The sequence below is a fragment of the Podarcis bocagei genome, assembly GCF_964188305.1.
Source record: "Podarcis bocagei genome assembly, chromosome: 6".
Classification (NCBI taxonomy): Eukaryota; Metazoa; Chordata; class Lepidosauria; order Squamata; family Lacertidae; genus Podarcis; species Podarcis bocagei.
The window spans coordinates 11,745,101-11,770,163 of NC_138130.1; the positions used below are offsets into that span (position 1 = coordinate 11,745,101).

General features: G+C 41.2%; 1 protein-coding gene across 15 annotated transcripts in view; it reads right to left on the reverse strand.

Moving 5' to 3' along the window:
- MBNL2 (muscleblind like splicing regulator 2) overlaps positions 1-25,063 on the reverse strand; it is a 77,284-nt gene that overhangs the window by 27,234 nt on the left and 24,987 nt on the right. For 6 of the 15 annotated variants that reach the window (XM_081198555.1, XM_081198556.1, XM_081198545.1 and 3 more), the window contains exons 3-7: positions 11,592-11,756; positions 8,905-9,105; positions 7,174-7,437; positions 3,257-3,310; positions 2,471-2,624 (exon numbers count right to left, since the gene is read on the reverse strand). In XM_081198555.1, coding sequence (XP_081054681.1) covers positions 2,471-2,624; positions 3,257-3,310; positions 7,174-7,437; positions 8,905-9,105; positions 11,592-11,756 — 838 coding nt within the window. The remainder of the gene's footprint in view (positions 1-2,470; positions 2,625-3,256; positions 3,311-7,173; positions 7,438-8,904; positions 9,106-11,591; positions 11,757-25,063) is intronic. The other 9 variants (XM_081198547.1, XM_081198548.1, XM_081198546.1 and 6 more) reach the window with 4 other exon arrangements.

A 25,063-nucleotide genomic window follows, 5' to 3' on the forward strand; every position in this document is an offset into this window, starting at 1 on the left:
AAGCCAGGATCAAACTGTGGTTTGTGCTCCTATCTTGCTTGAACAAACCACAGTTTGATCTAACCAAAGTCCCCAAAGTCCAGATGCAATCAAAAGCTCTGGTTTAAAACAGAAAGCAAAAGCTTCCAATCCACTCTCCTCTTTGGGCTTGCAAGAAGAACAAAGGGAAGGCAGGACTCCTCTGACCCAAGCTGCTCACCCACACAGTCATACTGTTCGGGGCTCTGACGGGCCACAGGTTCCTCATGCCTAGTTTAGCATTATGTCTGAACTAGGCCAAAGCTGGAGATCCCATAAGCATTGTTTTCTTTATAACAGCTTCTTCTAATGTTAAAAAGTATGTTTCGGAGGCATGCACATGCAATTCATAGCAGTAACAAAATTCATTGTATTCAAAAGACTGATAAGCATACCCACCTGTAATTCAGGCACAGGTAAGTTAAGCTGCAGCTGGGATGCTCAGCCTAATTTACAGTTTTTGTTATGAGAGTGAAATGCAACAATAATGTAGCTTTAAGCACCATAAAAATTAACAGAGCTTGTATGTGCATGACAGCATCACACCCAAGCTGACATATTTTTCGCTCTTTGTTTTTAATTATAGTTTGTAAAGTATCGGCTCGTTTCAGACTTAACACTAAACCATGTTTAGCATGATGTGAGCCTCACATTCACAAGCTCCTCCTCCCTTCCTTTGTGAGGAAATTATTGGAATCTTGTGAGTCCCATTTTAAACTAACTGGAGTTTATCATTACATCTGAACTGGGGTTGTCCAAATTCTATATAATTAATAAGGCAGGACCATAAACCTTACTTTTCTATAGTCAAAGCTTGAATTTCTTTTGAACTCTTTAATGTATGTGCATATATTTAACTGCACAGTGAAAACCTTCCAAAATTATACTAGGGGTTACATGTGGGTGGTCATTTTAAATTACTTCAAAACAATCACTCATCCATGTCTATCAATTAAATAGTGATACTGATGTTTGCCCAGGCACTGTAAACACTACAAACTTCAGAATCAAGCATTGATTCTGTCCCTGAGAAACTATCATATCTAGTTGTGCAGTGATCTTTCTTTCTGAGAAAGAAAATATATCCCTGTACTATATTATCGGAAATTATAGATGGTGCTTGCCAGTGCTAATGTGACATGCTGAAAGATCTTCCATTTCATTTTCCGTGAGTAAGTTACCATCTATAGCTAAGCACACTGAAGATCTCAGCAGCTATTCTGGTGACTAGGGGTTTTTCTAGTCGCGGAGGTAGCCGCTGCAATCTTTTACACATCTCTGCATCCGGTGTCATACTGCTCATGCGAGTAGACCACTCATGTGAGCAGTTAATTACAGTAATCTACCAGCTCCAATAACACATGCATTGGCTTCAGTGTTCAAAGGGGCAAGGAAACTCTTATCTTATTAGGATTCCATTACCAATTAGAATAGCCCTGTTCAAGATTTCACACCGTACCACTAACTATTGTTTAAGGGGGTAGAGCAGAGCGGCACTCATGGGTCCTGCCTTCCCACGAGCCCCCGTTGTCCATGTACTGAGGAGGGAACACCTTGGGAGGGTAGTCTGGTTGCAGAGGGAGCCCAGGAACATACGGCAGGTTGCCCTCTCCAGCAGATGTCCACCAAAGCATGGACAGCAGGGAAAGTAGAAAATTCTCAGGAAGCCCTGTTCTCTGCCACTGCCTGATCCCACCTGTTGCCTCTGGGTAACTGTACAGAACACATGCTCTCCTTGCCCATGCGAATTAGCTGCAGAAAGGTATCGTCACCTTGGTTTTTTATAGCAATAGCGGAAAGAGTCTGAATATTAGCAAGCAGGTTGGTGTTAAGTAGGAATTTCATTCTGCTTGAGAAATGTACAGGTAAGCCATGCAAGATATACTTGAAGGACAGAGGAAGTTAACTGCAAGTACTTAACATACTCCTCGTGAAACTGAATGCCTACTTTGTCCTTCAAGGCTCTTCTCATCAGTTCCCAAAACACCTGTGCAAAGAGGTGTATTGCAGAACATGCTTCAAGCTGACAGAAAACAATGGAGACGAGAACAGACTGTGTTCTGTCCCAATGGGTTGTTGTGACACATATGAAGAAAGACCAAAAATAAGCAGTCCTGTAGATTGTTCACATTCAGTGTATTGGGTCCAGGCCTAGTCACCCTTAGATCAGACCCACCAAAATCTCCATGGGACTCGCAGATTTCAATGGGTCTGTTCTAAGAATGAGTGGGTCTGGATCCAACCCAAAGCCTTTTGACCACACTGACATGTTTCTGAAATCCTAATGCTCTTCAGAAGTAAAATATAATCCCACATAATTTTTTTTTGGTCACAAAAGAGGTTAGAAAATGACGGATTTGTCCAAGTGAAAGCACAATGAATGTGATCACAAAGAGGTGATCTCTGCTGCGGAGATTTAAAGAAACAAAACTAAACTCTCAAAATGACCTACCTGTAGGAATAAACGCTGCATGTTGCTGCAACTGTGCACTAGCAAGAGCCTGTTGGTAGTGCAAGAAACTGGGATTAAAAACAGCACTGGCCCCATTGCTTTTCTCAAGTGCTTGCCTCTTTGGTAAAGTGTGAAGAACACCAGGAGGAAAGGCCTGCAAATGGAATAATAAGAGTAGCAGTAGTAAGGTTGACAGAAGCTGTAATAGGTTGTTCTGCTCTTAAAATATTACATTTGGTCGAAGATGCCTTGCCATGCACATTAGTTCAAAACAGGAACAATGTCAAATGGATGGCATTTTTTTGTTATTGATAGTAAATGCATGGCACAATTAAACTAAAATTATAGCACCACAACAATTAAACTGAAACGAAAACAAAACAAAAAAAAGCTTTTCAAGACTGAAGGGGTTTTTAAAGAAATCCAAAGTTCTTTCTTTAAATATGGCTAAAAATAGAAGAAGAAAAACAGCACTTGTCTTTCATAACATTTTAAAAAAGTTAAATATCTTTGCACCGTTAACTATATTAATTAGCATAGAAGAAGCATCTTCAATTACAAAAGCAGGATGTTTAAAAAGCTTTTAAGGGAATATATTTGAAGATGAAACTGTGTTAGGAAAGGCGGAAAGTTGCTTTGCAATCACTACATGTGAAAATGAAATGGCTAAAATACGGAAATTATTTTTTGTAAAATTAATAATACAAGAAAATTCAGTTAACATTAAAAATTATTTTGCATCTCGGAAAAGCTACATGCAAAGCAAAAGGTGAAAGGTCAAAGTACCAGGTCTACAGTTGCTTCGAGAGGTCGCTTCATTGCTTTGGCAGTCGACTGAGTCTTTTAATAACAGGCAGCGAGCACATGATGGCAGTGGGCCAATGGGATTCAAGCGAATTAACATACAGGTAAACAGCAAGCAGAGGTGCATCATGGGAACGGCATTGCATTGTGGATAGGTGAGAAGGAAAAAAATATTCTGAATGCAATATACAACATACAAAACACTAGGCATGCACAACAACAAAAATGTTTTGTTTTCTAAAGAAATGAATATTACATCTTGAATTAGTACCGAAGCAAAAAATGCATCTACTGTACCTTAGTTAAAAGCATATAAGAGAGTAAAATATAGATGTTTGAAATTTAGGAAAGTTGATTAAAACAGCAGCTTGCAGACACCCTTAAGCATTTATAAGCACCAGTAAGCTTGAATGCTACATAGGAAAGCATTATTTTAGGGGGGGAGTTGTTCCTAAAAGAATTTTTGATAAGTTAGTTATGCCATGTTAAAAAGCACAAGTTAATCTCCAAATGCTAACATTCAAATCTAAACAACTGAAAACGTTTTTTTAAAACGATTTAATGGAAGGAGCACATAAGAGGTTTACCATGTTATTAGGAACAGATCTTCTATTAGCAAAGTGTAAAAATTTAAATCTGTTTTAATTTTAAAATCTATTTCTTTTTTTGGTGTATTTAGTAAATGTTATTTAGGATAATTAACTTATCAGCAAATTCAGCACGGGCCTTTTTCTTTTTCTATGCTGGGAACAACAGCTTAAAGGTTTTTTCCAGTGAACTTACCGCACAAAGCAGAGAAAAACTGCACATTACTTTGAATTAGTACTTTCTATGTTGTTGTTTTTTCACCTTTAGTCAAATAATCTATATACCAAGTTTTAATAAAACATAGTAATGGAAAACACTGCTCATTACGAGTCAGAAGTTTTATGATCAAAGCAGAAATGGCAACACTGCACTGTATAATATTTTAAAGACATTACGTCCTGTGTAAGAACAAAAAGCATATGAAACTGCCTTCCACAAAGCCGTATCATCTACTCTGCTATTTTTTACCCTGTGTAGCAGTGGCTTTCCAGAGTCTTCTTTACCAGCCTTACTAATTGCTGACCTGGAGGTTCTTGAGACCTCTTTCATACAAGTTTGGACCGTCAATATTTCAAAGTAACAAAGAGGGGTGGGCTTGACTACACCTCCAATAAATGTCTGTGAAGTTTTTCTTCTAAGCTAAAATTTTGAACTCTCATTTAGACTCTCAGCACAATAGGTTTCTCCTCTGGAGACAACGGTATTTGGGGGTCATATTTTCTTGTCGTGGCGCCACACTTGGAACAAGAAGAAAGCCTGATCTTTGCAGCATTGCCAGCACATAACTCTCCAAAGAGAATGGAGTCACTCAAAGGTCATACTTATATACAAACAAAAAAAGGGAAGAGGCTCTGTAGGTACCAAGTTTGAGTCTGTGGATGCTTGGAAAGGGTTGTTGCTGCATTTGTACGACTGCATATGTTTATTCTTAGTACTTAAGAACGCTTTGAATGACATTTTAAGCAGCAATCAAAAAAAGTTGTGTGTGCATGTTTTGGAAACCCTCCGACCTTGCTTCTTAAGACAGCTGTCCCAGCAAGGGAGAGCTATGAGCAGAAACAGGCTAAGATGTAATTAGTCAATGCACATGTTTGATGCACATCTGAATTTGTATTCTCATGCTCATCTGAGTCCACTGAAATGAATGTGTCTCTTCACAGAGGTGGAAATGCATAGCCATACCACTAGCTGTTGCGTACGACTGGTTGCACATGACAAGGTGTGGATCAAGGGCAATGATGGCCACAGAGGCTAAGAAACAAGTAAGGTAGCTTCTGGGCTTCTAATCAAAGATAAAATTATGTTCTTGACCCTAAGGATATAACTGCTAGGCCAGTGATTCTGCATTCCTATAGTCATCAATGGAACACACCATCCTTTTCAAATGTTCAGTTTGAACACTGGCTTATGGAAATTTAAAAGGAGGTGCAGTTCCTCTGTGCTTCAGAGGCATTTTCGCTCTAAGCCGCATTCACACCCAAACCCTAAACTGCTTTTTAAGTTAAACAAACATTAGAATAGCTGTGATGCTTTAAGATTATTCTGGTGTGCTGCGAACATACACTGAAGTGGGAGGCATCCTCCTTTCTCCCTCTAAAACATGTGTATTCTTTGACCTTGAAATATTTCTGTTCTCTTCTTTGCAGAAGGTTGGCTTTCATTAAGTAAATTCTGTAGTGTGCTGTATTTCTCATACTGCATACAGTAGAAGTCTGAAATATTTGCCCAGTGCCAGGAATGAGGACAATGCCTCTTTGACCTGTGTGTGGAGTCAGCTTATCTTCCAGATAGGAAAATTCTGCTTCTACTGATACTAATTTGCTACCAATATAAAAGTTTTCAGGATGATAAGTACCCACATTCCAGAAGTAGTGAGAAAAATGTGAGGCAAAACCAGCTCTTTCAGCACTTCTTTTGAACTAAAAGAAGCCACTTCTGGAAAGATACTTTCTCTAGCCATCAGTATGACATTCCTGGCAGTCTTAAAAACAGCAGCAGAATGTGTCATGTGGTTAGCTCTATATGCACCTGCGCACTTTCAGTGTACAGCGGGTACTTTCAGCATTCCTTTTTTAAAACTCAGTACAGTGCAATGAGCTTTTTCAGAAGCCTGGGTGTACCTGCACAAACCCTTCTAAGCACTTAGGAGTTCTTGGAACTGTGCAAAAATGCTGTGGCAAGTCAGTGTATTAAGCTATCCTTCAACCTTCTGAGATAACAGCGTGTTCTTTTAATTTTTTAAAGAAAAATGAGGCGTCCGTTCAAACAATCATGGTGGTAACTGATGGCATGCCAAGGGCACGGAAGTCTGCCACGCCCAAGCTCAATCCCCATTTGGAAATTTTCTTTAGGAGATCTCAATTCACAAGATGCCACACTGGTTTGTGCATGTTCACCATGTTACCTCCACATCAAACTAGTCAGGTGAACAGACCCTAAATCAGGGGTAGGCAACCTAAGGCCCATGGGCCGGATGCGGCCCAATCGCTTTCTCAATCTGGACCATGGGCAGTCCGGGAATCAGCATGTTTTTACATGAGTAGAATGTGTCCTTTTATTTTAAATGCATCTCTGGGTTATTTGTGGGGTCTGCCTTGTGTTTTTATATGAGTAGAATGTGTGCTTTTATTTAAAATGCATCTCTGGGTTATTTGTGGGGCATAGGAATTCATTCATATATTTTTTTCAAAATATAATCCAGCCCACCACATGGTCTAAGGGACGGTGGATCGGCCCACGGCTGAAAAGGGTTGCTGGCCCCTGCCCTAAATGCACATAAATTTAGGATTCTATTCTCTTCAGTCCTCAATACCTGCATATATAAAGCATTTTTTCCTCTTCTCCCTTGCTAGCTTTCATTTAACAAGTTTTATATCCTGCTTAATCAAAAAGCAACACTTCCAGTCACTTAAGAACACAGCAACCAACTTATCAGAGACTCCTATACAGCTACATCAAAACTATGGGTCCCAGAAACCACTATGCAAATGTTAACTGCATGTTGCTGTTAGACGAGCCTATCCAAATTTCTGAACATCCAAATAGACTCCTCACCCAGCCATTCCTAAAAAAACCCGTCCTAAACGATGGCAAATAGGGCATTAAGTACGCTGTTCTCCAAAAGGATGCCTATTGTGCCAAAGGTACAAAGTGAAAAAGGACCTTGGATCACTGGATTATTTCGTTAGATAAGCATTCGTAAATTAATAGAAGACCGTATTCTGGTAAAGGCTTTAAGCTAAATTACACTCTTAAAAGCAATGCTGGCTTCACAAAAGCAGTAATTACGGATCCTGCATTCTTGCACTTACCATCACTGTAGCAGCTGCAGCTGCTGCCTGGGCAGCCACTGCAGCCTGGTTGGCTTGGTGCTGAGCAGCTTTGATTTTGGCCTGCAAGTGAGCAGGAGGGTGAAAATATTTGCATTTCTCCCTCATGCAGCGCCCCTTTATGTAATCCATACAAACAGTTACGGTGTTGTCATTTGTATCAATCATTGTGCTGTCTGCAGGATGTGCAAAGCGGCAGTCAGTTTCGCCCCGTGCACAGTTTCCTCGCTGGAACTCCCTGCAAACCTGGTGCGCAAAACAATACTCATTATGCATACTAGATCAGGAGCGGTGGGGTGGGGTAGTTGCATATACTGAACAAGAGAAGACATTCAAAAATGTAACTCCCGAAGGCTCGAGACCAAATGGCCTCCAGTGCTTTTCAAACCAAACTTCCAACTTCAACCTACAACCGCTCTGCAACTTATATATCTTCAGGCACACAGGTCTGGATCATAAGATAACGTAAGGCAAGGAAGTTCACTGAAGGAATGCTTCCTGACTCCTTCTTCCCCCTTCAGCCCCCTGCTTCCCCTGAAAAGCCTTCCTTCTCTAGAAGCTGGTTTAAATAATGTGGCCTGGTGGCTCCTGGAGAAGAGGGGAATTGGCTAAAACGGGACTTGAATGCTAGGGTAAGTTATCAGAAGGAAGTTCACAGAAGGAAAATGTCTCATTCCTTGTTTTCACCCCCTCCCCAGCCCCCTGCCGCCCCATGCCCCATTGTTCAGGAAGAGCACCTGACCTTTCAGAGTAGAAGCCCAGGGGGCTGCAAGAGGGACAGGTGACTTTCCTTCGCTGAACTTTTAAGTTACTTTATCTCAGGATCCACGCCATGCCCTCTCGCTTCAAATTAGCCCTTTCCCCATTTCCATCTCTGTTACACTGCCCTTTCCTCCTTCGCTGTAGGATAGTTTTCCTGCCATTGGCTCACCCCAACTTAGCGAAACTCACAACCCACAAGATGAAGACCAGCAGCCTAGATTTTCCTTGTACCTGCCTGCAATCACCTTTGAGGCATTAGGAGAATTAGGTATTTTAACCCTTAATGCTTCCTCACAAATCTATAAAGTCGCCTAAGTGTGGTTCGAAATGTACAAGCACCTTCAAAAACACAAGCAAATTTTGCTCTTCTTGTTTATAGTGTCAGCAGAGCTGGTTAGTGGTAGGGGTCACACAGCAGCCGTATTGTCTGCCATCAGGAAGAGAGCAAAATGATGGAACCCTCGCTTCCGACTTAGCATAGAGCACTCCTGCTATCCCTCTGGCCCATTTTGTGCTAGTTGTCCTGTGTTACAAGGTTGGGAAAGTAGCTCCGCTTTACCAAAATACATTGTTTTCTTTTCATTCAAACTGGTAGGTAACTTAGGACAAGCAAACAATTGTGCATGTTTAGTTGGTAACAGACCTATAAATAGCTGGTGCGCAGAGTCTCTCCCTGGGTTTATGTTCCGGATTTATTAGGTCCTTTACGTGTAAAACTGCTAACAGCCTCAAACACACGCCATATAAAAACACAACAGCAGTAATATAATGATGTAATTACTTCTGTACTCCTGTTACTCTGAGCTGATCTCTGCTGTAGTATCTGCAATGCCTCTGCTCAGCGGTAACTAAGGTTAGGGAACTGCTTCACTGCACTAACCCCTCCCCCCCCCCATTTTTCCAGAATCCTAACATACGAAATACGCATCAGCATAATGGTGCTCACCATACCTCTAGCTTATCGGTCCTGAGGAGTTTCTGGGTCGTGGTTGAACCAGGGACTGAGACAGGGGGGCTTCCAGGAACAATGACAGGCTGCGTGGGGACAATTTCAGTAGGAACTAATCCAACCCCAGGAGTGACGGGTGTTAAATATGGTGCAAAGCTAAGTGCTGTGTTGGATCCTATTGTTGGCCCTACAGGAAATGAGTGCTGAGGAAAGGGGGAGGGGAGAGAGAGAGAGAGAGAGAGAGAGAGAGAGAGAGAGAGAGAGATGAAAAACAAACGTGTAAATCCTATAGGCAAACATGGTTCTGTATTAAAAACAATAAGGGTCAAAATTGGCTTCAATGTCCATCCAGATGCACCACTTTTTAGGAGAACCACAACTACACTGGCCAGCCTCCAGAACGCTGCTCCAGACTTTGCAGGGAACTTTGAAAAAAAGAATTTCTCTTGTTAAGATATAAACCGAGTCGACGTTCATGTGTCCAGAGCCTACAGTGATGGTAAACTCACATTCCAGACAAACACTGCCGCAATAAACAGGTTCATATCAGGGAAGCAGCTTGCCTGCAGAGAATTATGACAAAAGTCAATATGGTCTGCCCTGCATGGACTGTTTACAGCCTCCTCAGCATCTGAGTCTGGAGTTAGGCAATTTGCCAGGGGTGTGTGAGTGCAGGTGGGTGGGTTTTAATTACCGTATTTTTCGCCCCATAGGGCGCACCGGCCCATAGGGCACACCTAGTTTTTTGGGGGGAAATAAAGGGGGGGAATTATTTCCCCCCCCCCCGGCGTGGGGTTGGGGCGGGGGAAGCCCGAGCTTCCCCCGACCCCAGCCCCCAGAACAGGCTGCTCTCCGCAAGCCGTGGGAGCCCTCCCGCGGCTTGCGGAGAACTACCCGAAGCCCGGGAGCGACTGCTTAGCGCGCCCAGGCTTCGGGATAGAGGCAGCTCTGCGCAAGCCGTGGGAGCCCGGCAGGAACTCCCGTGGGCTCCCAAGGCTTGCGGATAGCTTCCTGAAGCCTGGAGAGTGAGAGGGGTCGGTGCGCACTGACCCCTCTCGCTCTCCAGGCTTCAGCGAAAGCCTACATTTGCCCCATAGGACGCACACACATTTCCCCTTCATTTTTGGAGGGGAAAAAGTGCGTCCTATAGGGTGAAAAATACGGTATTTCATTAAAAAGAAATAGTAAAATACAACCAAGCAGGTCCTTAAAAAAGTCAGTGTTCACTACAGAGTCAAACAATTGCCAGGTTGGAAAGAATATTCTGCTGAATTTGGTCAAAACAGGATGGGAGAACAGGGAAGCTTCCAGACATCTGAGCAGTTTCTTGAAGTGGGGGAATGATTTAACCATGTGAGACTGAAATATGTGGTTGTAGTTTGAAATTATGGACCTGAGGCTACTCAAAGAAAACATGGGATAGTATGTGTAATGTATGAGGGCTCACAATGCAAATAGATGGATGTTTCCAAACACATATCATTTCATTGTTTTTAAGTGACTCACCAGTCTGAAAAGCATTTGTGATTGTGTCTAGAATATATTACGTGCTGCTGAGGTAGCTTCCACTACAGGCCTCAGCCTCAGAGGAAAAACATGGCTTAGCCTCCATAAATTGGACCAAAAGGAATAACCAAAACAGACATTAAGAAGCAGAAAAATTGAAGTTCACATTTTATAACTGGCTCAATATGAGGAGTTCTTAAGTCATTTTTGTGTGGGAGGATATATGAGTACTGCACATAAAGGCATAAAATAAAGATGGAAAAAGGCAGCACAACCAACCAGTAAATGGCTGGGTGATTTTACATCGGTAAAATTAACTAAACTATAAACCTGCAAATCCAGTTGAAGGCATATATTTGGAATGATCCTTCTGGAAAACTGTGAGGGGTACGCAATACTGTTTCAGGAAAAGGAAACCTGTGGTTATCCAGATAATGTTAACTCAAAATCCAAAACATTTCAGCCAGCGTGACTTGCTCCCAAGTGTGACTGCAGAGTACAACCATCTGCATAACCCATCTGAAGTCCAAAAAACAAATCTGAACCACGGTTTGTTATACATTATGGTATGGCCTACTTCTAGTCAGACTAAAGAAGGGTAAGTAGAAACTGTCAGTTACAGATTAGGAAATTCATAGGTATTATCTGAACCTATAAAGGAATAGCATACACCTGAAACTGTGATGACAAAAATGCTAAAGGACAATCAACAAGAATGCTAAACAAAAAGCTGCAAGTTCATAATATGATTTCCACATTATAGGTTAAACTTTCAGAAAAAAAGCCATTCTAGAATAAGAACACCCCCCAGTAACCCTGCCTTTAATGAAGAATGCATACAAATTATGCTATATAAAAATATTTTTATAAACTATCCAAATATAGCTCCACAGCTCAGACTTTCACTTATTGGCCTAATAATCAATAAGCTGCCTAGTCCTGAAACTGAAATGTTTCAAAACAGCTGCACAAATCTATTTATGTATGTATCGATATAGATATATATGAATTTAATTTACAAAACTGATCTAGGCATTTTATTTCAGAACTTCACAACAGCAATATTGTAATAACTACGTAAGTTAAGGTGGAAATGTTTAAAGTACTTGAAATGCATTTGTCAGTTTATCTGGAAATGACTTGTAAAGGTAATACAGACAGCTCTTTTGTTAAAGGTACTTACCATTGGCTGAAGAGGCGTTCCTGGAAACATAAATTGCATCTGCTGTGCAAGCATTGCTGCTGCAGTTTTCTGTTGGATCAGATTGTTCCTTCCATTAATTTCTAGCTGCGTTTTCAAATGTGTTGGTGGATGAAGATATTTGCAGTTCTCCCTTGTGCAACGGCTCTGAAAAATGTGAAAATATTACTCAGTTCTGGAAATTTAACTATAGTCTGGTGTTATCACAAAAGCATCTGCAATGGTTGGCCTTTCTCCAAGGCATTACATCCTTATCCTAATAATACTGAGCATTCCATTGAAATCAATGGGAAGTACTTGTATGTAGCATATTTAGTATTGTGGTCTGATCATTAACGGCCTTGCAAAATAATACTTCGGCAGTTAGGTGGAGCCTTGGTGCTGCTCTCTATGGATGGAATGAAGGGAGAAGTTGAAGGTTTAGGAGCATCACATCCAGCGAAAAAGGCAGAGAGGCATGCCCTGCTCTAATTCCAAACACACCCCATGACATATGCCACGAGACTGGACGTAGTGCTCACAGAACTGCATTTCTCAGCCACACTCCAAGAGCTTCAATGGGGGAGACTCTAGAGCAGCAGTTCTCAACCTGTGGGTCCCCAGATGTTGTCGGACTACAACTCCCATCATCCCTGAGCTCTGGCCTTGCTAAGCTAGGGGTGATGGGAGTTGTAGTCCAAGAACATCTGGGGACCCACAGGTTGAGAAAGGCTGCGCTAGAGTCTAGCTCCAGGCTCAATCCCACCCCAGGACACATCTCAGGGTGGGCTAATTACATTGCCAAGAGAGAGAGAAAAGGCCAATATAGAAAATAGGGACCACTTTTTATATGAGGCAGTAACTTGGCCATACAGAAGTGAGAAGGATGGGTTGTTAAGGTAAAAAAATTCCTTCCAGTAGCACCTTAAAGACCAACTAAGTTAGTTCTTGGTATAAGGCCTCTTAAAGACCCTCAAGTGCCCTGCAATGGAGAAGGGTCAAGAGGCATACTCCCAGGACCAACCTTTGCTTGACACCATTCTCCTCCTTCCAGCAGATGTGATGAGAACTACCATGATTACAGTCTTCCATTCACCCACCCGTTTGGATATTCAATAAAGCTGCCGCCTACTTCATGAGATAAACCATAAATGTCCATACTATCTTAACTGACAGATATTCACAGTTCAAAAAGTAACAACGTACACATGACATAATGGGTTGGATCCAAAGGTCCAAAGCAGAACTCTCCACTCTTCCAGAAGCCAGTGTGATGTTGTGGTTAGAGAAACGGAGGTTCAAATTCCCACTTAACCCAGAAGCTCCTTAGGTGATCTCAGACAAGTCACTCTCTCTCTCTCTGCCTATATTATTTTATAGGGTTGTTGTGAGGACTAAATGAAGGGGGTGAGGAGAACCAGATATACTGCCCTGAGCTCATTGGAAGAAAGGTAGGATAGCAATGAATCATAGAATCATAGAGTTGGAAGAGACCACAAGGGCCATCGAGTCCAACCCCCTGCCAAGCAGGAAACACCATCAGAGCACTCCTGACATATGGTTGTCAAGCCTCTGCTTAAAGACCTCCAAAGTAGAAGACTCCACCACTCTCCTTGGCAGCAAATTCCACTGTCGAACAGCTCTTACTGTCAGGAAGTTCTTCCTAATGTTTAGGTGGAATCTTCTTTCTTGTAGTTTGGATCCATTGCTCCGTGTCCGCTTCTCTGGAGCAGCAGAAAACAACCTTTCTCCCTCCTCTATGTGACATCCTTTTATATATTTGAACATGGCTATCATATCACCCCTTAACCTCCTCTTCTCCAGGCTAAACATGCCCAGCTCCCTTAGCCGTTCCTCATAAGGCATCGTTTCCAGGCCTTTGACCATTTTGGTTGCCCTCCTCCTTTGGTTGCAATGTAGTAAATAAAGAAGTAGTAAAAATCTGCAGAGACCGCTGCTAAATTACAGCCCCTTCTGAAAACTTTAGAGCTGCTTCAGTTTACAGAAAGGCCACCTGGGATGTAACTCATTATGCCACATTTGAAATGTCTGATCTCAAAAGGAGAATGTTTTTGACAGCCCTTTGTTTTGATTTGTTCAACAATAAGAAACAGGCTTCATTTTAATGGCTGTGTGTAGAGAATCCTATCTCAGCTTAATAACCTTTATATAAATGAGATATAAATGAGCTTTTTGTCTGTGCTTGCAGACCCTTCACAGCTTGGGGACTCAAACCAGGAAGTCTTTAATGAACCATGTTTTCAGTTTTGTGCAAACAGGGAAGCTATGGTTACCAGAACTGGGCCAAGACAGGATATTAAACCAAATTCAAACAGTGGATTAACATCCTGGCTGGTTCTGAAGTCAGGTTTCCCAGTTTGGGCAAAATGAGAAACAATGGTTAATTAGAGACTTAATGGTTTGAATGTCTGCACTGCAAAGAGAAGAGTGAAGGGACTGTGTGCACAACTAAAAAGGCCAAGATACAGTTGTTCAAACTGAGTCTTTCTATTTGGTAAGAGTAAGGGATTCAATTTTTTTGTATGTAGACTTCCATTTGTTTTGTTACATTAGTCTCAGATTTCAATTTAACACAATTTTACATTTGATCAAGTTAAATAATAAAAAAATAGCATCCCTTCTTACTCCCAGACAGAAAACCTGTTTGTTTTTTGTTTTGAAAATACAGTGGTGCCCCACAAGACGAATGCCTCGCAAGACGGAAAACCCGCTAGACGAAAGGGTTTTCCGTTTTGGAGGTGCTTCGCAAAACAAATTTCCTATGGGCTTGCTTTGCAAGACGAAAATGTCTTGCGAGTTCCTGTGGTTTTTTTCCCCTCCCCCCCTTTTTCCCAAGCCGCTAAGCCGCTTAACAGCTGATCCGCTAAGCCGCTTATCAGCTGATCCGCTAAGCCACTTAACAGCTGATCCGCTAAGCCGCTTATCAGCTGATCAGATAAGCCGCTAATAGCGCTAATCCGCTAAGGCACTAATGGGCTTGCTTCGCAAGACGAAAAAACCGCAAGACGAAGAGACTCGCGGAACGGATTCTTTTCATCTTGCGAGGCACCACTGTAGGGAGATTTTAACAGGGTGACATTTCCCCTAGAGATCACATACAGAGTGTCTCGAGTATCCTTCCTCTGATTCCCCCCGCTCCTCTCTAGAACTACCCAGTGCAGTTCTAACCTTACAAAATATCTGCTATTTTTACTTAAATCCATATATAATTGTTTATTACCTCCTACAAGCCTAAGCATAACACATTATTGACACTAAATAAATGTTTAGAAGCTGGAGCCCAATTTACTTTGCAAACTGCGAAGAAATCCTGTTACATACAGTAACGGAGGCATTTGGAAACCGAGATTTGACTGTTTTGTGTAACTTAGCGTGTTTTTCTGTATTGTAATGTCTGCTGCATGATTTTATTTTTTTAAAAAAATAAATATTAAAGATTTTCTTGGTTTACAAAAGCACGTGCATAGTCTCTTTTTCAGCTTGTGTTTTCTACAGATCAGTTACATTTGTTGTGAGACTTTAGTGTTGAATAACTTGGGAAGAAAGGAGGGGGGAAGAGACCCTTACACTAAAGTAGAAGAATATAAGCTTTACCACCCAACCCTTGTATAATGTTTGTGATGGAAGAAGTCTTCTATCTGGTCAGGTGAAAGTCGGTTTATAACAGTCACTGGGGAACCCTAACTGACAGCTGGGAAGGGGCTGGAGAAGGAACTCTCAGTATGAAAAAGGAGGAGAGAAGGTCTGCAAATTCTGGTTGGTGGTAGAATTCTTAGTTGGACAGTGTGATTGGCTGGAGCTGGATGTGGGGTGGAGTCAGAAGAAATGCATATATGGCTAGGTGCTAGTCAGGATAAATCAATGTAGCTTGGTGCTTGGTCCTTGTGGTGGACAGCCAGAAGAAGATGATAAACAGATCCTATGCTTGAATAAGTGACCGAACAAGGGCTTTTGCCAAAGTCCTCAGTTACACTGTTAGTAAGGCTTAACTGGAGTGGAGTCAAATACCAAGGCAACTGAGCAGAAGATTTTTAATACTGTAACAGATTACATCCTCCAAGTTGTCTTGGTTGGTATTTCAGGTTCCAGTAACAAGTTAGAAAAGTGTATAAGAATTTAAGGAGATAGAACTATATTAACGTAACCACATAAGCCTGTGTACTACATAATCTTGTAAGAAATAAACATTAATATCATAGTTAAGTATAGCAACTATACCAGATTGGCTTTGAAGCACGTCTATATCCCACTGGGCTATTAAGGACAGAGGTGGAATTAAATGGTGGCAGAAGTATGGGTTTAAGAAAACCATTGTAATAGAAGTTGGGTTTTGTTAATAAAGTAAGGAACCCCCCCCCTTTCCTCCACACAACACTATAATAAAGCCATCTGCATACTATAGTGAACATAAATTATAATTAATAAATTATCTGCTTCTGTTACATATGTTAATCCCATCCTTCTGCACTAATTACATAAATGGAAACTCAATTACTAAAGGGGCAAGTACAGCAGAGGAGATTAAAAGGACCTAAATTCTATTATTCTGACCATCTAACCATCCATAAGACTTGCCTGACTGAGACCATGGCTTCTCCTTTGCTGGAGAACAGGTTGAATTCTTCAGATCTGGGAACTAACTAGATGACACTGCTAATTGGAGAAATGGAAATAGGAGGTTATTAAGCAACTGGCCTGCAGAACAAGATGTGTTAAGAACGTATCAAGAAGGTCACCCAGGGCAGGATCCAGCCAAAGTTAAGTATTATTTTAGGCACTGTTGATTTCAATAGGAATTAAATATGCTAAACTCTGGCTGGAAAGTCAATACCAGTGGCTTACATATGACTGTCTCTCTGAGGCAAGGTCTACATTTTTACTACATATGCCCCAAGTGCCTGGCACAATGCGAGTCTGATATCACCAACCGTCTCTAAGCTTTACTGTATTATGAACAATATACAGAGGCTTTATTTTATTAGTAGGCTTCATCCTTCATTGTCCAACCAGAAAAGTGGTTTTCCTAGAAAAGGGCAAAACGCAACAATCTTGCAAAGCATTCAAGTAGATGGATGAAAATTCCACCACTATACAAAGGCACATTCTCTTATCTCTGTGTGAGGCTGGCTGGCCGGGTTTCATTGCTTAATGATACTGCCAGAGCTGCAACTGTGCCATTAACAATGCATGTGTTTAGGGGGGCGGGATTTCCCAACGAGAGGGCAGCATGATAAAACATTTCCAGTTCCTTGGGAAGGTGACAAAAAATTATGGGGAGCAGATTAAAAATAAACGAAGAACTTCATTGGCCGAGTCATTCATTAATCTTGATAAAGCAGAGCTTGAGGGGATTAAAGAAAATAAAAGACAGTCCAGGTTCCATTCACATTTATAGCTGAAATGAATATCTCACATGCCAAGGCAGAGTTTGCACGCATCCTGTATTATTCCTGCAAAAATTACATTAAAGCAGGGTCTGCCGGTGTAAACATTGCTTATTGGGAATGACCTTAGAGGCTGTGGGGAGGGGAAATTTGTCTTCTTCTGCCAGGATGCTCCTTTTCCTCCTTTGAGACTGAAAGTGATCACCCTGCCATGGGGTAAATAAGCACAATACTTTCATTATCCACCTCTCTCACCTTTACAAGATCTAACCTGCAGTCTAGCATAACAGATCCGTCTGTTGGGTGGACCGGGTGTTGCTGCTCCTCCCAGCCTCAGTCAGCCTTCCTTGCCTGCTTTCCAACCTCTCCAGGTGATGGTGCTGCCTGTCAGCTTTGCCCTTCTCAGTCTCATTGCTGCTGTTATACAAATCATTGCTGAGAAGGGTGGGGTGGGGGGGACTGGAATGAGCTGGCTCCGACTCTCATCAAGTCATCTTCTTGGTTACTTGAGTTCTACAACTTTCGTGGGTCCTCCCATTAGGCGAGCCTGAACAAACTTAGCCTCATCATCAGGGCCCTGCAGGATCTGATTACTTTCCGCAGAGTTGTTCCGGCTGGCCTTTAGCTTGGAATCAACTTGATCCCCTCCCCTATTTGGGGACTTCCCTGGCTTTTTTCTGGCCCACGTAGGACCAGTCTGGATAGTTGGCCTTGGTGAAGATTTGACGTTTTCATCCCCAAAAAGTTTTTGATTTGAGTTTCTACTGAAATGAGGCTGCATTTTAAATGCTGTATTTTAATCTTGTTTTTAAGTTGTATTTTAATCAATTGTTTTTGTACCTGGTGTTAGCCGCCCTGAGCCCGGTCTTGGCTGGGGAGGGCGCGGTATAGAAAAAAATTATTATTGTTGTTGTTGTTGTTGTTATCAGATGAGCTGCCCAGAGTGGATGGGGAAACCCAGCCAGATGAGTAGGGTATAAATAAAATTATTATGATTATTATGATTATTATTAGGTGCTATGCAAATAAAACACACCAAGAGTGGTAAGGGAATCAGGGAAGCTAGTCAAAATATGATTAACAAAATTAATCTGTCTCTGGCAATATCTGCAAAGCTGCCTAGCAGAAAAGTCAGAGTACGATGAAGGACATAGGTGGCAATTATTCTGAACAGACAACCCAAAGCAAATACTAGCTTAGTTCAGAAATCTGATTTCACTTGATCGAATTCTGGCATTCAAGATGGATATTTTTACATTCAGGATGACCACAGCATTGTAATACACAGCAAATGCATGTTTCTAATTATCTCCATGCCACAGTCCCAACCACTTATAACAAAGATGACTGAGTTACTTGTTTCAAGCTTTTCTTTCTGACATGTACCTCATACCATGATTAAAATCACCATGGCACTTCAGATCTGAAAGATATTTAGGTTAAAAATATAACAGAGCTTAAACTGTGCTCTATCATTAGTCCTTTTCAAGTTTAAGATTTTTCCGTAATGCTTTTCAAACGACATGTATTCTAAAAATAACTGATTTACTTGAGTGAAGTCTTTTTCTTTTTCTGTCTTATACCAGTGTGTGACAGTAAAATTATGATGGATAAGTAGCATTTTGTCTGAAGAAAATTCACACAGCCAGATCACTAGGCAACTCTGAGCTGGAGGGCAGAAACAACCCTACTTTGGTAAGGATTTCAAGTTTACTTTATTAAAAGAAATTAATAATTGTATGCGGCTGTTCCTTGAGGAAAGGGGATGAACAGCTCTCATCAACATGTCACTGCAAATGATTGCTACAGATTATTCCTATCAACAGAGATGTCTGAAATTAATTTTATACATACAGAGATCTACAAATTAGAACTGGACTTGCAAATCTGGTAGCTAGCTGTGATGTCCAATCCTGTCAGAATTTTAGTGATCCTCACTTCTAAGCCAGGATGTTAAGGATCACATCTTAAATAGCAGCTAGTTTATTTAGGACTTTATTAAGTAATTGCTGCCTTCAAAATTTAGGTTGCAATCCTACCTCCCTATGTTGACAACAAGAAGGTAGTAACAGTGCAGCAGTCATCTCTCCACCGGCAGAGGTGAGAACTGATATGAAGGTCTCTCCTGCCAACAGCAGTCAGTGGAAGCCACAAAATGGGATGTTTGGGCGCAAGGTCATGGAGACCTTGGACCAGCGACAGCAATAAAAAGGAGGGAAAGCCTCTCATCATTTACCAGGGCTTCGGATGTGGTGGTATATCCACCATTCTGCACCGCCCCAGCCCCTTTCAGTGTTGATTTGCCCTAGTGCAATCCTATACATGAGGGGCTGCCGTCCCAGAACCCATGAAAGCTTTCAGGGTGCTCCTAAAAAGACGCCCCAGTTTCATGTTTTAAAAAAGTATTTTTCAAAGTGTGTGTGTGCATTGCACCTCAGAAGCTAATTCCAGACCCAGCTCTAGCCCTCTTGTCCCTAGAAAGTGACTCGCGCCATGTGAGACTAGTAACAACATCCCACTGGAAATCTCAAGAGATGTGGTATAAAAATATATGGATTATATAGTTCTCAGAACATCTAACTTACCACCATTATTTAAGGGGGGACTGAACTTATAATCTTCATAGAACTCTAGCCCAATGGTTGCCATTAATTTGATTCTGAACTGATTTTAGAATGTGTTTCAATTAACTGACTGTGATTTTATGTAAACTGTGCTATTTTTACTGTTGCTAGCCGCTCTGAGCCCGGCTTTGGCTGGGGAGGGCGGGATATAAATAAAATATTATTATTATTATTATTAATGAATGGTATCCCTTTTTAAGTGTCTTAATGAAGGGGGCAGGTTTAGACAGCCTCCAGCAATTCTTGACAGGAGAATTTGAAAATTCAGCAATGTTGCTTGGGCTCTTAGGTGTATTTGTACAGCAGACTTAACATCTTATGTAATTGTGTTCTACTCCATTACACCAAAGTTGTTCTTGATTTTTGTGTTTTGTTACTGTTAAAGCGATTTATAATAATAATCTAAAATAATAATAATAAAGGTTTTCGCCCACTTCGAAAGCAAGCTATAGGGCAAAATGTGCATATAACTTCTGATTTCTGCAAAATGAGAGTGGTGTGGCTAACTCGTATATTTTTCCTGGTACTGATGAATGCTCTCTGTTGTTAATAGACAGCACCAGCATTAATGTTTGTATGTATGATCTCCATTATCAGGACCAGCAGGACACAGTGGACTTCCCACAAGAAGCATAAAGAAGGGGACGGTTGCCCCTCTCTAATTTTGTATTGTGCCCCCCACCACCACAACACAACAGCCATTTTGTGACTGGCACCCCATCACTTGCTCAATATTTGAAATTTCCACACTAGTTCTCGAAAGTTGGCAACTCCTACTATAAAGGTTTACTCAAAATACACACTTTCAATGGAGTTTACTGTAAAGGAGGATACATGAGGTGGTTTTTAAATATTTAACTTGCAATGATATGCACTGTCAGTCAAAAACCTTAAAATTTTACTCCTGGGTGTCTTCCCTTTGTAATCATGAATAGATCAGTACGGTGATACCTCTGGATACGAACAGGATCCGTTCTGGAGCCCCGTTCACATCCTGAAGTAAATGCAACTTGTATCTGCGCATGCACGGGTTGCGATTTGCCGTTTCCGCGCATGCGTGTGACGTCATTTTGACCGTCTGCGCATGCGCGAGCGGCGAAACCCAGAAGTAACGTGTTCCGTTACTTCTGGGTCGCCGCGGAGCACAACCTGAAAGCACTCAACCTGAAGCAACTTCAACCCGAGGTATGACTGCAGTTCTAAATTAGAAATTCCTGGCTCATAATATTTCTAGCATTCCCAGATAAATCAACAAGTCTCATATCTAATTGTTTTAATAATAATAATAATAATAATAATAATAATAATAATAATAATAATAATAATTTTATTTATATAATTTTATTTATACCCCGCCCTCCCAAGCTAAGACCGGGCTCAGGGCGGCTAACAACCAATAAAAAACAAGTTGATTGAAATGCAACTTAAAAAACAAGATTAAAATACAACATTAAAACATTAAAATGCAGCCTCATCACAGGAGGAGAAAGGAAAAAGAAAGAGGGGGAGGGAATCAACTTGACTCCAAGCCAAAGGCCAGGTGGAACAACTCTGTCTTACAGGCCCTGCGGAAAGAACTCAGATCCCGCACTGCCCTGGTCTCATGAGACAGAGCGTTCCACCAGGCCGGAGCCAGTGTTGAAAAGGCCCTGGCTCTGGTTGAGGCTAATCTAACTTCCTTAGGGCCCGGGACCTCCAGGGTGTTGCTATATATGGACTTTAAGGTCCTCCGTGGGGCATACCAGGAGAGGACATCACACATTTTCCCTGGCATTTTTATTCCCCATTTCTACTCTCTCTGTTTCCCACTAGTTCAAGGTGGGGAGCACTAAATCTTGATTCTTTAAAGCTATAATCCTTAACACACTTACTAGAGGGGTCAATCCCCAATAAACACAGTGGTGCTTACTTCCAAGTAAGCATGAGAAGGATTGTACTGTAAATCAATTACCATCTAATAATTAGGAAACTGCGCTGAATGGATTATATAATTTCTCTTAATGAACATTCAGCTTTTAAAAATGTACAATCCCAAACTTGAAAAGGAGACGCAAACAAACATATTGTATTTTGTGGTTCTCTTTAAACAACCAAATATATTACAAGTTGTACACTTAATTGCTCATTTCAATGTAAGATGACACTCTTCTGTTAGCAGAAGGCTACAATTTGAAACAAATCTATAATTACTAAGACAAGCTATTACAAGCCTGTGAATGTGTCTTTATATCTTGATGTTTCTACTTCAAGAGATGCTACAGCTGCAAAAACAAAAAATCCCCGAAAACCTGAAAAACAAAACGCAGTCCTACTAAATATGTTGGTAAATATCATTGGTTGACCTATTCTTCCAATTATAAGGCTGAGTGGGTTTTTTTTGGGGGGGGGGCTGATTTAAAAGGAGGTCTGAATACAATACAAACATGCTAAATTCAAACATCTTAAAGCAAAGTCATTTACAACTGACTCCATGACCCTCTTTCAAACATAATGAGGAGATCTCTCTATCTATATACAGAAGTAGTGCATTATTATGGTAACCAGAGAAAGAACAGGGACTACAAAATCATCAAAAGTATTGTGATCCAGCCCCTAGGTAGGTCCAAGAAGCCAATCTCTTTTCATTCAGAATAATCCATGAACAGAATCCAGTTTTATACCCTCCAGCTACCTCAGCAGTCAGCTCAGCTCTAAAAAAATTATTTTAAAAAATACATTATTCTCTGTAAAGAATGTGAACTCTTCTTCTGGGATTGACATGTGTCTAATGAACAACAAGTAGAAGCCCGTGCTTTCAAATCAAATCACAGTGAGATCCTATAGAGGCATACCCAAAAGTAGCGTCATTAAGTTCAGTGAGGCTTACTCTTAGAGCATGCAAGTATAGAGAACTGTGTGAGTTTGTGGAGGCATTTAGAGGATGGATAACAGATTGAGATTGAATCTCGACAAGACAGAAGTACTGGGGACAGCAAGTGGGCAGGTGTGGAGGACTCCCTGGAACTATGCCCCTAGGACCAGGTACGCAACCTGGGGTCATTTTGGATTCCATGGAGGCACAGGCCAATTATGTGTCCAGGAGCTCCATCCAGTACGCCAGCTGAGACCCTACTTGTCTGCGTCCTGTCTCACCAGAGTGGTATATGCTTTGGTTATCTCCCGCTTGGACTACTGCAATGCGCTCTACGTGGGGTTACCTTTGAAGGTGACCCGGAAACTACAATTAATCCAGAATGCAGCAGCTAGACTGGTGACCGGGAGTGGTCGCCGAGACCATATAACACTGGTCCTGAAAGACCTACATTGGCTCCCATTACGTTTCCGAGCACAATTCAAAGTGTTGGTGAGGACCTTTAAAGCCCTAAACGGCATTGGCCCTGCATACCTGAAGGAGCATCTCTATCGTCCCCCATCGTTCAACCCAGCTGGAAAGAGAGGTCCAGTTTTCAGGGCCTTCTGGTGGTTTCTTCATTGTAAGAAGTGAAATTACAGGGAACCGGGCAGAGGGCCTTCTTGATAGTGGCGCCTGCTCTGTGGAATGCCCTCCCCTCAGATGTCAAAGAGAGACACAATTATGCAACTTTCCGTAGTCATCAGGATGTTTTTAATGCCTGATGTTTCATTATGTTCTATTAGATTTTGTTGGAAACTGCCTAGAGTGGCTTGGGCAACTCAGACAGATGGGTGTGGTACAACTAATAAATTATGTTGTTGTTGTTGTTGTTGTTGTTGTTGTTGTTGTTGTTGTTGTACTGATGTACAACCAACTTTAGAAAATATCTGACTAGTAAAAATGAAGTTTGATTTAAATCATTTTAAAGCAGGATTTTTCTTATTTATTTAATATGAAAGCCTTAAAAAGAGGGGGTTATTAGATTATAAGAATCTAAGGGAAGCTGCACTTACTTAAATCATTTTTATGTGATTATTAAATTCAAAAAATTCTAACGACATATATACATTAGTAGGGTCTGAACTGGTGATGACTGGCCAGGAAAGAGATACTGGGGTTGTCACTGTGTGTCAGCTCCATCTTAGGGAGTATTAGGAAAGGAGTTGAAAAAAAATGCTAATATGGTAATGCCATTATACAAATGTATGGTGCAATTGCAGTTGGAGTGCTGGTTCAAATCTCACCCCTGCCATGAATCTACTATGTGTCCTTAGGCATGACATTCTCTTTCAGCAACAGTCCATTCATCTGAAATATGGGGATAATAATGTTTGCACACCTTGCAGAGTCAGAAGGATTGCAACCACAGAAAGCACGTGAAGCACTGTGAACAAGTGAAAACGCTTTACAACCATTAAGTATTGTTATACTACAGCCTGATTTAAACAGTACCTTTTAAGATTACAACCAATGTTTTTGCCATCTCCCTTAGTAAAAATGAATATGGGGGGGGGGGTTGTTTGATGCTACTTTTCATCATTTACTTAAAGGTATGTGGATAGCCTGCATTAAATCTGTTTCAGCAGCAAAGATATAATATCAGATCCAGTATCAACTTTAAACATTAATAGGCCATGCACATCAGATATGCTCCTATTGGAACTGAGATATGTATTTGCTAAGTTTAGTATTAGTACCTTGTTCTCAGGCAGAGAACACTCCGGCACAGGGCTAGCTATTGGTGCGACTTGTGCTTCTAGGTAACAATTCTTAAGGAACATGATGCATTGAAGTTCCAAACAATTTAAGTCTCAAACATTTGGGGCCAATTTTATGTGTATGGAATGGAAAAATTAGCATGCATGTTTTCTTCAAATATTTATCTCATTATAATCCATGTGATTACTCCAGTATTGATCTGGATTAAATGGCTGAAGAGTGGAGGGCCACAATTTTAGATCTGGGATTAGTTACTGTTGAACTCCTGCCACCCCTAGGTAAGATATAAACATTATGTATGTATTCATATTTTGGTACAGAAAACAGATGTCTTTAAAACAGACAAGGTTGCTTATTTCAGGGATCGGATGCATTCAGATCCTCACAGTTCCCATGTCCCAGGAGCATCAGTCTATAAAATAGGTTGATGACATCCAGCCCCTTCTGCATCTCAGACAAGTGAGGTGTTCAGACTGTTGAATCACTGCCTGGGATAGACAATGGGATGGGTGAAGGCTATTAAACAGAAACTCAATCCTGACAAGATGGAAGTTCTATTATTTTATTTAAGGCATTCATGCCCCACTTTTCACCATATGTCCAAAAGTGGCTATGGGTAAGGGGTACATCTGGTCAGGCAGATGGTGTTCAGCCTGTTCTGAATTGATTTGCACTCCCCCTAAAATGATCAGGTTCCCAGGTATGGCCCAAGTGACCTCTGTTCATGAAGCACCTTTCCATCAGCTTCAGCTGATGAAGAGATAACCCACAGCCTCTGGGCTTATAAAGGCCAGTTATTGGGCAGAAATATTTCAAAATATTGCATTTTTAAAA